Genomic DNA, 13,655 nt, shown 5'->3' on the forward strand with positions numbered 1-13,655 from the left:
GTTCACTTTCCTGGCATATTCCACAGCCACATCCCCTAAACAATCTAGAAGACGGAAAGTCTTCTTATTGGATGACCATCCACGATAAGCTGCAACCCTTTCAAATTAGTAAATTAAGGATTCCCAATTTGGGCTTTCAGTGCCTTTAAATAGGGGTATCTTTTGAACTTGTGGACTCTTGCTTCTGGATCTGCTCCTTGATGTACGAGTCCATTTTGACATGGTATCATCTGAGGAGGAACTGGACGATGGCGATCTATTTCGTTTACTCTTTTTGGTCTTCCTGCCCCTGCTTTGTTCCTTATGAGTCAGATACCCCATCACATTGGGTTTATCTTGGGAAGTAATTGGAGCCGAAGCAGATGTTGATATGTATTTTTCATTGCTCTTCTTTTCACTATTTCCTTTCTTCTTGGATGGGAAGTGAAGATCCTGTTCAAACTTAGAGCTCAGCTGAATTGGTATTAGATCTTGGAAATCAGCACTCTTTAACTTTCCATTCAGGTGTGTGCTTGTTTTTTGTTTGGCCCCTTTGAAAGGATCTGAAATGTATCCTGAAGGGGGAATGACAGATGTCAATTTGTCTATAATTAGCTTCTGTTCCTTCCCTGTTTCTGCGGCTTGGCTGGGGTTTGAACTGTGTCAGCTGTAAGTGTAAGCGACTTGTCGATGCTTTTCTCTATATCAAATTGATTGGTCAGTACAGGTGGCGTGTTGTACAATTGGCCCATGGAATCAACATCCAATTTCAGGACAACTTGCGACCGTAAGGAGTTGACTTCATCACGAAGCATTTGAATGCTTTTGTTCATTTTTAGTAAAGTCAAATGCAGTTGCGTAGCACTTGTATCCTCTGTTTTTTGTATCGACTGGTTTGCTGAAGTCTCTGGCTGAGCCTTCTTGATGGTGACAACACCTGCCTCACTCCATTCTGTCCATTGAGAGAGTGCAATCTGGGTAAGATAAGCCACATCATTAAAGTCGAACTCTTCTTTTGTTTCCCTAAGCATGAGAATTCTTTTAGCTTTAGCTTGTCCGATACCCTCAAATGATTTCAGGACTGTCTCTGAGGCGTTGTACTGATTGACTGGTTTACTAGCAGCCATTGTCAGTTATGAATATTTTATTTTTCAAAATGGTTACAAAATAGGAAATAGAATGATAGTTTAGAGCAAAAGCAGAGCCAGTGGCCCCAATACCTACACAGAATATGGGGCTATATTGTCAAAATACAGGAAATACAATCTCAGTGATTATCACTCTATTTTTCCAATTGAATTTGAAATAATTAATCAAGTAAATACTCAAGGAATAATCTAAATTTGAAAAGCAAAGACAATTATATGTCACGAAATGCGCGCCGTATATACCAAAAGCGAGGGAAAGTAGGTCACGTGATTTTTGTTTTCCTAAAATTTGGAATTTATCGTAAAACATGAAAATTAATCAACTTTACTGTAACAGATTAATGTTTTGACAATAATTTATCCTTAAAAATATGGTTATAATAAGCAAAAACTTGTATTTATTCGTTACAAATCACGTTGTGAAACATCAACATACGCAAACACGTGGTTCGTGAGATGCTCTGTGATTTCACAAAAAAATATGCTGTTGCAAGTTGGTAACCAAGAAAAGCATAATTTCGCAGATTCCACAGCTACCGGCGACGCCAATGTCGTAATGGTCGACGAATTACGTGACAAATCCCTCCAGATTAGGTCGATAAGACAGGCTATGTCTAGCAGACATCTGGCAAGATGAAGGTCAGGGAGATCAATGTTAGTCGAGATAGGTCGTGCACGGATGAGTCGGGCTGTGGTACCACAATATATTGGAGATGTAAGTATTCTCTCCCCAAATAAAAACATGCAAATGAAATATTGTTTTATTCTCATTTTATATAAAAAATTACAATTATGTTATTTAACAAAAAAAATATTCAGAACTTTATTGATTAAATAGAAGAAACTCTTTGAATGTTTGGGATGTATGCTTTCTCTCCAAATAGCTGTGTATGAATTATTCAATCTTTTTTCCCTGATTTTTTTAATGAATACGACATAGACACATTACAATGCATTCGTTCTGATCAACTCAAGAACTGCAAACTAAAATACATACAAAGTTTTATCGAAAGAGAGAAAAATGTTTACTGAGATTATCTAAATTCACCCGACTTATATCTTCTCTGAGCTGTAAACATTTTAACTTCGCATATAAGTACATTAAGGTTAAAGATAACGTCTCAAGACTTAATGAAACATAGACCCAGTTTAAGTTCTTTAAAACATTTTCATGATGTGTACCTCTATACAATTACGATATTTTTGTGTTTCATGCTTTATGTTTAATGCACTAAACAGCTTGACGAATTTCCCTTTTTGAAAATCAGGGATTTTATATTTATTCGTCCAAATATGTTCTTTTCTCGTACACAGGATTTTTTCTGAGCATCTTTTCCAAAATGAGTATAACATTTGTTTTTTTTCTTGTTATTTTGGATTTTTTTTTTAAATGTAACTACGGGAATTTGACAAAGTACATTGGCGTCGGAAGCAACTTAAAAGCTGGTGCCGGGGGCTAAGTGTAAGAATTTTTTTTAGACCATCAAAAATACCAGACAAGCCAAAAAAAAAAAGAAAAGAAAAAGAAGTGGGAATATGTCCATGCCAAAACATGATAATCCTATTTCGAGGTGGGGTGGGATGGGGTTATCGAACTTCTTTCAGTACCATTATTTTCCAAACACCACCACTTTTCTTATATTTTACCTATACTGCAACGTGTCTGTGAAAAGTGGGTAAATGGAGAAATTGTGTTCATTCTGCTCATTTACATACTTGCCATATTTGAGCTAATGGCAGCAGATTCCATCAAGATTTATATGGGGAACTTACAAAAATTTGCAAATTTTTTTATAATATAGTTCTTCCGCCGATTCTTTGATTTTTCTTTTCTGGAAATTACAATAATGTTAATGCTAAAGTGAAAGATGCAACCGCCTTTTTAATTTGAAAATTTGAAGCGAGAGTACATTGTTTTAATGAAGGAAAGAGAACCAAATTAGTGTTTTTCTCTATTTTGGTGACGAAATTTAAGTGTTTATTGCAAGATGACAAAGTTCTTCCGCCGATTAATAGGTGCAAACGAATGTCTTTTTTTCCACTAAATATAAATCTTTTAACATTATATGAAGAGTTACTACCACCTTCTAAATTTAAAAAGGCAATTTGTTCTTGCATCCGTGTAACCAACTTATTAAGACAAACGGTATCATTCATTGCCAGCTGATAATCGCGCTAAATTCTATGACGGAGGCTTGAAGAAATAAAAATTAAATAGTCTTTCATGTTTCTTTTTTTTTAAATAAAAGAAATGATTTTATTTGAATTTTTGGCAGGATCTTATGAATATTAATGAGAAGTAAATCAAACGTATTGGGCGTATTAACTGTCACGTAAAGAAATATTCCAAGATTATCTTAAGAGTTTTATTTTTTTTAAACGAATTTTATATCGATAGAAGCAACGATATGATTTATCTAATTTTGCAAATATTGAAAGAAATGATTCGAAAAAGACACTTTTTTTTTTTATTTTATAAAGATGAACAGGTATTGCAAAATCTAATTAAGTTTAGTTTACTTTCTCAGTTAATTGTTTAATTATCGTGGTTTTACTCTCATGTTACAATTAATAGCACAGATGGTGCATTTGAAAAACAAGTCATATTCTTCGGCCCTCTTTAAATATTGTTTATTTGCTCTCTTCAGACCAACTGCCTGAAAATAGACCTACTCAAACAACTTTTTTAACCCTCCCCCGGGGATTAAGATATAGATGTTCTATAATCTTTTACTTTTAATTTTATTATTCCATCAAAGAAAAAATTCCAATCTATATACCCGAGGACCATTTTGTACCCTTATTTGGGAGAGGGCAAGCAAACATTGTTTGAAGATGACCCGATTTATTTTTTTCATTGGCATTTGTTTTCCCTGCTTTTTTGTATATTCTGTTGAGAGAAAAAACTTTTATTAGTATGTAAAGCTGATGCACAGCCTTTTGTACCTGTGAATAAGTACACGAGTGCTTTGTAATGTTGGATTAAATCTTTAGGAAGAGATGTTTTTACTTGAATAAATGTTTGCTTTTATGTCGCTTTACGTACCAATCGAGAGTTGTCTACTCATATACTAGTGAAGGGTTTAAAATCTTATCCTCACACGGTACAGTACTCAAGGGGCACTCAGGGGCATTGAGCAGCCAGACATATAGCGTGCCTCTAAGTCAAATGCTGACAGGGGTTTTTCATACTAATTGTTAGTCCAAAATTTAATTTATACACTAAATTATCGACGGGTTTTCACGTTTTTCCAGATCAAGACAATGATCACACGGCAGATGTGACCGGTTGGCAGGGAATGCTCACTCCTCCATGAAACCTGATCCCAACTCTGATGTTTTAGGGGTCCGTCTTTGCTCCCCTCCTATTTTGTATTGTTTTATGGAATTTAATATTGAACACTGTTCGTTATCTCCATATCCTTTTTCCGAAGCATCAGTGCAATGTATCTTCTACTTTAAAATATCGAACTCCTGGCAAAAAAAAAAAAAAAAAAAAAACAAAAAAAAAACAGGCTCTACCTATTTTTATCAACTAAGGTCTGTTGCTGATGGGAATGTATCGAAATGCATTTGAGTAACTTTCATGAAATTGTTTGCAAAAAGATTCAAAGTAAGATACATTTAGATACAGACAGATGGACAAAGCTAGTGCGAAAGAAATACTGGTCCCTGACCCATTGAGCTACAAATGTTAGTACATTAAAAGTCGTTTAGAATTCACAGTTATAGTAAAGTTTTTTTGGTTCCCTGGAAAAATTCTTCATAATGCTTTGTAAAATTTTACGGTTATAACGAACTCTTATATAACGAATTTACGGATATAGCAAACTAATTTTAAGTCCCGTAGAGGTAAAAATGTAATGAAATTTATGTACATCTTTCATAACGAGTTTTCAAATATCTCAAATTTTGATAATTGAACTGACTTTATTTTGTCGATTGTGGTTTCCTCATACTGTCTTCTTTTGTGTTGTCGATGTTGATTTAACAAGTGGCCTTGCACTGTTCCTTCGTTTCAAAATTGTTTCGTTTCCCCGGCATCCCCCGTAGACAAACTCTTTACATTCTTGTCCATTAAAATAATACCTCTTGAAATATGCTTAACATGGACCTGTTATTCTTGGCTGTTCACAAATAGGGTAAGACGCTAAAAAGGGATATCATCAATGTGCATTTTAAAAATAATGTTATAACATATTTTTTGTAAATTTACTGCATATTTTATCGACTCATAACAAGCATTGAATCAATAAAATTGAAATTTCTTTTCAAATTGTTCTCACTAAACAGTTATATCTAAGAGCTATAGTTTGTCAAATTAATATAAATTTAAGAACACAGATATTGCGTCCAAAGGCCCCAAGAATCAAATAGATTATTACGAAAAGCACAACTCATCGATTTATTTTACAAGATAGGTGACTATTTGTGAAATTTCGTCTCCATCTGTAAAAATATGTAGTTTTAATTTATTTAAACCAAAGTTAATGGAGTTTAATTTAAATCCAGAGAGTGCTTGTGATTTTTTTCCTTCATAAGTTATAAAAGATTATCCAGAAAATTTACCGCACCTGTGTCAGTTTCATTTTGTCTATATCGACGTAATCACGAATAGAAATCGTCAAAAAGTTTGTTGTTACCGCCACATCCACTTTACCAGGTTTTTTCACAGAGACCAGATATGGAATTATAGAACCATTTAGAAGAGTAATCCTTGCATGTTCCAAGTTCAGAGTTCATTTGGCAAACTCCAACTGATGTCACCCAAGGTTCTACAATCGAAGCAACAGTCTCTATGTCTATAGCCAAAAAAAATTTTAATTGTATATTGTTTACCGTCCCTCTCGAGAATTTTTCACTCATATGGAAATGCCACCACTTGATGGCGGAGAGTTGCAAATTTTGTCATTTACTCTGCACTCAAGGCCATTGACCAGGGAGGGACCTTTTTCGTGCCAACGCCTACTGCAACACAGGGCCTCGGTTTATACGGTCTCATCCGAAGGACCGGCCTCCATGTCCCACACTGGGATTCGAACCCGTGATGTAAGGATTGACTCCTTGCTTCGTGACTCTAGAGCAGACGTTCTAACCACTGCGCCACGTGGGCGACAGAATGATGGGGAAATTAAAATCTTAACTTCAAACAATAGTTATGGAATATCAATTAAAAAGAATTCTTATGATGTGTTCAACACCTCTTTCATTCAGACTAAAATATAACGATGAATTTGATTCAAAAGAATACAAAGAAACATTAAGGGAATTAACAACAATCAAACTCAAATTGCATGTTTTCATGAGTTTTATCTAAAGATTGAAGCCTATTTAATTAATCTTTTGTTATACATATAACATAACTTTGGGCAGTTTACGCTTTATATCCTGCGAAGCGGTTTATAAATAAGCGTAAATTGTCCAATGGTATGTTACTTGGTATAACATAAGTTGAAATAAGCTTTATTTCTTATAATTTACTTTCAATGAAGACAATAAGACAATTTCTTCTTCTTCGCGAAAAGGCCTTGAATTTAGCATATTTCAAAAATAAAGTCAAGCAGAGTAATAGGCTTTTGACGTAAATCATTGTGACGTAGGCTAGTTGTGTTATACAACATGGATAAAGTCTTCTATCCAATCAAATAACGTGTTACAGCTAGAACTGAATTAATGATATTGAATCGATGTACATTTCTAATGATAATGCAATTACAAAAGATATCTTTCAGTGTATATTAATGTTCCTTTAGTCCAAACAGTTGCAATAAGGTTTACTTGTACATGTATACAAATTCACCTAAGATCATAACAAAACCTGCATGACAAGTAGCACTGTGAATTGATTTTAAAACATTTTCATTCATTGAACCATGTCCAAAATTCTTCAAAATCAAAAATCGAAAAAATTTTGTTGTCTTTATGATTAATTTTTTCTCCAAATTTGAATGGAAATAATTGAGTAGAAACTAGAATTTACAGACGGACGGACGGACAGGAAGACAGTGGTCAAATAACCGCACATTGAACAAAGGTGAGGAAACCGATGTACTTCTGATGTGTATGGTCTTATGGTCTTTGATCATTAGAATGTCAAAATAATTAATTAAGTTTATATTCAAGTAAATTTAAAAAAAATGAAACGTTAACTAAAACGTGATCGAATTATAAAGCAATGTCATTCAGTTAACAAATGAGAAAAAAAAATAGTAATCACTTACCTATTGAATATACAGAGGACAGCATCCAAATGTTAGCGCTAAGAAAATATATAAACCTAATCTTACACTTCACATTCGTATTATTGTAAGTTTAATTGGATTAATAAGATATTAATAAATTTAATAAACTGTTATCACTATATGAATATTAAATACTTTTTCGCCTGATGCCCGCTTATGATGTTTACCTTTCTTACATTAACATTGAATTCCGTATAGAAAATTGCAAGTACAACAATTATATCACTGCCTCCCCCCAATTCGAGTTTCAAGTAGTTGAAGTTGTTATGTAGAATTACTAGGCTGAGAATTTTTGGGGCAATCCAGGTTCAAGGAGAAAGAGAAAATCTATGTATGTACTAAGAAAAGATATTTATAATGATTAATTTAAACCATGATGAGATTTTTTCACCTGATTGAAAAATATAGACAAAATGTTATCGCTGCATTGGGCTGTAAAGTACATGTAATGAATAGATACATGTACTAGAAGATCTGGGTTTTTTATGAGGAAGATTTTATATAAAAAAAAATTACCGTGGCTTTCGTGTTAAAATTTAGATATATCAAAGACATTTCATAAATGAAAATATATTTCTAATTCCCACAATCACTAATTATATCATTTAGAACATCGCATAAAAGAGTCGGTTTCATCTGTTTCATGTTTTACTTCTGATTTCTATCGTCTTTGAATTCAAAACTCACTGTTATCACCTGCCGATAGAAACTATTTTTCCCAGGTGATTTCATACCTTAGAGCTTCTTCTAGTGCGGACAATTCCTAAAATCGGGTAGCTTCTTTTTATAAGATTAACAACAGTCTCGTTTAAAGAGGCTAGGTAGTCATCAAATTATTTTTTTTAACCACCAGATATAACTTAAATTTTGGGATATGGTATCTTAAGCTGCCAACTTTTATTTGGCAAAGAAAAATTTAATAAATTTTAATTTTTTTAGAATTTGATTATTTATTACATCTTTACATGGAGCTCTTCTTCTAAAGGAAATCAAAATGGTCTAAAAATCGCCACGACCACCCAGCCTCTTTTAAGCCAAACGTAAGGTCGATTAAACGAATATGACAGATGCAATCTTTTATAAATTTGAATGTGAAAGGACGGATCTAGACAAATGTGGATGTGACCCCCTCTCCCTTACAAATGTACCAATATTCAAACCAGAGTAGCGTATCTTTTCCTTTTATAATGTAAAGTACGCCCTGGTTACATGATTTTTTTAATCATCTCATTAGCTCTAGGATAATATTATACATATATGACATGGCCTCGAGGGTGACATACCAGAATATTTGCCCCGAGGTGACAGGAAAGCCCTGGAGTGCTATGTCACCCGATGCCGAAGGCAGCGGGTGACATAACACTCCAGGGCTTTCCTGTCACCGAGGGGCAAATATTCTGGTATAGTCACCCTAGAAGACATGTGGTATATGTTATATGACATTTTTAAAATTAAAAGATAACAAAGCTAGTCACCAAAGAAGACACGTGGTATAAGTTATATATGACATTTTTTTTTAAGATTAAATATTAACAACTGAATTCTAAAGCTTGAACAGATTTTTATTAGTTTCAAACTGAGACAAATAAAAATTATTAACTTTTAAAATTTTGATTCGAAATGTCAATAGTAATGGTAATGAACGTTCACCGTACTTCCATGAAAATTCATAACTGGGGCTGCATGCTGAAATTTAAGATTTCTGTTTTCTTTTTCTTCATGCTTGGATAGTAATGGAGCGTTTCTTGAGTCTACAGGAACATGAATTATTTCACGGTTCACAGATGTTTTCCTAGTTTCACTTGTGAAAACTGTCTCCAACATGTGTTGCTCCTGGGAATTTGTAATTTCAAGAAAATCAATGTCTGTAAAAAATGGAATAAAAATGAAAATCCTTATGCAGAGTAGAAAAGTTAAATAATAAAATTGGACAAGTTTATTGTACATACCTTCAAATGTAATATCATCCTCACCATCTGCATTCTGGGGTGGCAGCACAGCGGCAGGGTTGGTAGATAAACCCAAAACATTTTTTGTTTTTTCCGCTGAAAAAAAATGTATTGTCTATGTATTTATAAGTAATATAATTTAAACAAATCATAAATATTTTGTTACATGTATGATTATATTAATAAGCTTACGTACCAAGAACTGAATCTCCCATAATAGCCCTTGAAATAGACATGGCCATGTCCATCTTCTTTTCGTCGCAAACATGAGCTGAACAACTCCTTATGCTGCTTTCTGATTGGTGTCCCGAGATTGACGTGATATGTCGGGCTTCGAATCCGGATCTGTCTAATTCTGTGATAGAAGTTGCCCTCAAACAGTGGTTTGTGTAAATTTTTGATAGTCCTGCATTTTTTGAGAGATTTTTCATTTTTTCTGCAAGAGTGTTCTTTCCGACAGCTACTTTATCATACTTGAGTTGGCTTTTGTTACTCGGTCTTTGCCAAAGCACATCTAAATCTTTGTTCAGTTTTTCGATGTAGGTCACAAAAGACGAATATGGGCAATGCGGTTGATCTTTAAGTTCGTACATTCTCCCACCTTGACTGTTACTTTCGTCATCTTTGTGGTTCTTTGTAGCGTGATCTCGTTGCTTGAATATGAATCTCCTGCCTTCACTATCTGTACCAGTAGAAAAGTCACTAATTCTTAAACCTATTAAATTCTCCCTTCCTCTATTACAAAAATAGAGCATGTAATGAACAAAGACTTTGTCTTGTAGTCCCTGAGCGGTTTCCACATTAAAAAACATATAAAGTTTCTGTAAATCTGATCTTGTAATGGGTTCTTTGTGTACTACTGCTCCTTTGCCCTCCTTTTTAATTTTGGCACACATGGCAAGAAATACCGTATTTGCCTCCTTAAAATCGGAATCATTTACAATATCTATCTTTCTTTTCTTCATGAAATACTTCTGTAAACCATGTCTGATTGATATCATACTTCTCTTTGCATAAGCTTCTCCATCTGCACTTCGTAAACCCCCATAAAATACTTTAAGAAATTCCTGGAGCTCGGATTTCGGTATTGCGTACAAGTCGGAAACATCTCGTCCAGTTTCATCACAGAAGCTCCTCAAAACACTTACACTTGAACTGATCACCCGAATTGTGTTTACTGATTTTTTTTTTTTTTCAATTAGATTGTTCAAATCACTGGAACTAAGATTTACAAAGCGAAGTTGCTTTTCCGTCATTTTGAATCGCCCACTGTTGACGTTTGCTTAGCAACTGAATGTCGAACCCGAGCTTAAATGAGTAATGTAAAAACACGTGAACGTGATCGAAATAGTGACATAACTGTTTCCGGCGAGGGTTGACATAACTGTTTCCGGCCGGACATAACTGTTTCCGGTGTGACTCGGCATTTTTCAGGGTTTATAGCGAAACTTATCACATTTGTGATATAATAGGAAAACTTGTTCAAAAATTGTGGAAACCGCTCAGGGACTACAAGACAAAAGTGTTTGTTGGTACATGCTCTATTTTGTGATGAGGAAGGGAGAATTTAAATAGGTTAAAAATTAGTGACTTTTCTACTCGTACAGATAGTGAAGGCAGAGATCATACTAGACAACGAGATCACAGCTCAAAGAACCGCAAAGATGACAAAAGTAACAGTCAAGGTGGGAGAATGTCAAACTTAAAATCAACCGGCATTGCCCATATTGGTTACTGTACATCGAAAAACTGAACAAAGATTTCAATGTGCTTTGGCAAAGACCGATAACAAAAGCCAACTCAAGTATGATAAAGTAGCTGTCGGAAAGAACACTCTTGCAGAAAAAATGAAAAATCTCTCAAAAAATGCAGGTATCAAAAATTTTACACAAACCACTGTTTGAGGAGCAACCCTATCACAGAATTAGGAGCTGCTCCAACATAGTAGTCATACTCAGAAACCTCAATCAGAAAGCGGCGTGAGGAATTGTCACTCAGTGTTGCAACAAAAAGAAGTGGACATGGCCATGTCTAACTTCAAAGGGCTATTATGGGAGATTCTGTAGGTAGACTTATTAAGATATAATACATACATGTAACAAAATATTTATGATTTGTTTTAAATTATATTACTTATAAATACATAGACCATACGTTTGCAGCAGAAAAACAAAATGTTTTGTGGGTTTATCTACCAACCCTCACTGTGCTGCCACCCCCAATGCAGATGGTGAGGATGATATTACATTTGAAGGTATGTACAATAAACTTGTCCAATTTTATTATTTAACTTTTCTACTCTGCATTAAGGATTTTCATTTTTATTCCATTTTTTACAGACATTGATTTTCTTGAAATTAGAATTCCCAGGAGCGACGCATGTTGGAGACAGTTTCAGCGAGTGAAACTAGGAAAACATCTGTGAACCGTGAAATAATTCAATTGTCCTGTAGGAGGCTCAAGAAACGCTCCATTACTATCCAAGCATGAAGAAAAAGAAACAGAAATCTTAAATTTCAGCATGAGCCCCAGTTATGAATTTTCATGGAAGTACGGTGAACGTTCATTACCATTACTATTGACATTTGGAATCAAAATTTTAAAAGTTAATAATTTTTCTATTTGTCTGAGTTGAAACTAAATAAAAATCTGTTCAACTTTTCAATTCAGTTGTTAATATTTAATACTTAAAAAAAAAAATGTCATATATAACTTATACCACGTGTACTCTTTGGTGACTAGCTTTGTTATATTTTAATTTTAAAAATGTCATATAACATACCACATGTCTTCTCAGGTAGCTCTCAGAATATTTACCTCGGTGACGGAAAGCCCTGGAGTGTTATGTCACCCGCTGCCTTCGGCATCGGGTGACGTGGCGCTTCCAGGGCTTTCCCTCACCTCGGGGCAAATATTCTGGTATGTCACCCTCGAGGCCATGTCATATATGTATAATATTATCCTAGAGCTAATGAGATGATTAAAGAAAAAAAATACATATAACCCAAGACATCTTTACATTATAAAAGGAAAAGATACGCTACTCTGGTTTGAATATTGGTACATTTGTAAGGGAGAGGGGGTCACATCCACATTTGTCTGATCCGTCCTTTGGCCGTTCAAATTTACATAAAAGATTGCATATTTCATATTCGTTTAATCGACCTTACGTTTGGCTTAAAGAGGCTGGGTGGTGGTGGCAATTTTGACCATTTTGATTTCCTTTTAGAAGAAGAAGCTGCCATGTAAAGATGCTAAAATAATCAAATTCTAAAAAAATTAAAATTTATTTAAATTTTTCTTTGCCAAATAAAAGTTGGCGGCTTAAACATCATATCCCAAAAATTAACATTATATCTGGTGGTTAAAAAAAAATAATTTGATGACTACCTAGCCTCTTTAAACGAGACTGTTGTTAATCTTATAAAAAGAAGCTACCCGAATTTTAAATATGCCGCACTAGAAGAAGCTTGTAAGTAAATCGCCTGGGAAAAATATTTTCTATGGGCAGGTGATAACAGTGAGTTTTGATTCAAAGACAATAGAAATCAGAAGTAAAACATGAAACAGATGAAACCGACTCTTTTTTATGCGATGTTCTAAAATGATATAATTAGTGATTGTGGGAATTAGAAATATGTTTCCATTTATGAAATGTTCTTGATATATCTAAATTTTAACACAAAAGCCACGGTAATTTTTTTTTATATAAAATCTTCCTCATAAAAACCCAGATCTTATTAGTACATGTATCTATTCATTACATGTACTTACAGCCCAATGCAGCGATAACATTTTGTCTATATTTTTCAATCGGCAATTAAAAATCTCATCATGGTTTAAATTAATCATTATAAATATCTTTTCTTAGTACATACATAGATTTTCTCTTTTTTCTATTTTGAACCTCAATTGCCGAAAATTCTAAGCTTACAGTAATTCTTCATAACAACTTCAACTACTTGAAACTCGAATTGGGGGAGGCAGTGATATAATTGTTGTACTTGCAATTTTCTATACGGAATTCAATGTTAATGTAAGAAAGGTAAACATCATAAGCGGCGGTCAGGCAAAAAGTATTTTAATATTTGGTATGAGTAACAGTTTATTAAATTTATTAATATCTTATTAATCCAATTAAACTTACAATAATAGAATGTGAAGTGTAAGATTAGGTTTATATATTTTCTTAGCGCTAACATTTGGATGCTGTGCCTTGTATTCAATAGGTAAGTGATTACTATTTTTTCTCATTTGTTAACTGAATGACATTGCTTTATAATTCGATCATCTTTTAGTTAACGTTTAATTTTTTTATGAAAATTACTTATAAACTT

At 33.8% G+C, this 13,655-nt stretch overlaps 1 protein-coding gene and 1 long non-coding RNA gene across 2 annotated transcripts; both read right to left on the reverse strand.

Moving 5' to 3' along the window:
• Positions 1–5,093: 5,093 nt before the first annotated feature.
• Positions 5,094–7,593, reverse strand: LOC134257605 (uncharacterized). Its single transcript, XR_009989959.1, has 3 exons — positions 7,349–7,593; positions 5,702–5,902; positions 5,094–5,277 (listed from the first exon to the last, which is right to left on the reverse strand). It is a non-coding gene; the product is annotated as an uncharacterized LOC134257605 (long non-coding RNA).
• A 1,215-nt stretch (positions 7,594–8,808) lies between these two features.
• LOC134257604 (uncharacterized) lies at positions 8,809–10,763 on the reverse strand. The gene is made up of 3 exons (XM_062740191.1): positions 9,515–10,763; positions 9,319–9,414; positions 8,809–9,234 (listed from the first exon to the last, which is right to left on the reverse strand). Exons 1-3 carry the CDS (start codon positions 10,572–10,574, stop codon positions 8,993–8,995), a joined length of 1,398 nt encoding a protein of 465 aa, XP_062596175.1. The 5' UTR covers positions 10,575–10,763; the 3' UTR covers positions 8,809–8,992.
• Positions 10,764–13,655: the final 2,892 nt, after the last annotated feature.

This window comes from Saccostrea cucullata, unplaced genomic scaffold (genome assembly GCF_032062105.1).
Source record: "Saccostrea cucullata isolate Sc308-1 unplaced genomic scaffold, CSIRO_AGI_Scuc_v1 ctg984, whole genome shotgun sequence".
Taxonomy (NCBI): Eukaryota; Metazoa; Mollusca; class Bivalvia; order Ostreida; family Ostreidae; genus Saccostrea; species Saccostrea cuccullata.

What these genes read in the sequence shown, in the direction of transcription:
- LOC134257604 (XM_062740191.1), bottom strand. Translation starts at nt 10,574, where the DNA reads ATGACGGAAAAGCAACTTCGCTTTGTAAATCTTAGTTCCAGTGATTTG. An exon ending in TATGGGAGATTCAGTTCTTG is followed by an intron (nt 9,415 to 9,514) that starts GTACGTAAGCTT and finishes ATTTTTTTTCAG; the next exon opens with CGGAAAAAACAAAAAATGTT. An exon ending in GGATGATATTACATTTGAAG is followed by an intron (nt 9,235 to 9,318) that starts GTATGTACAATA and finishes CATTTTTTACAG; the next exon opens with ACATTGATTTTCTTGAAATT.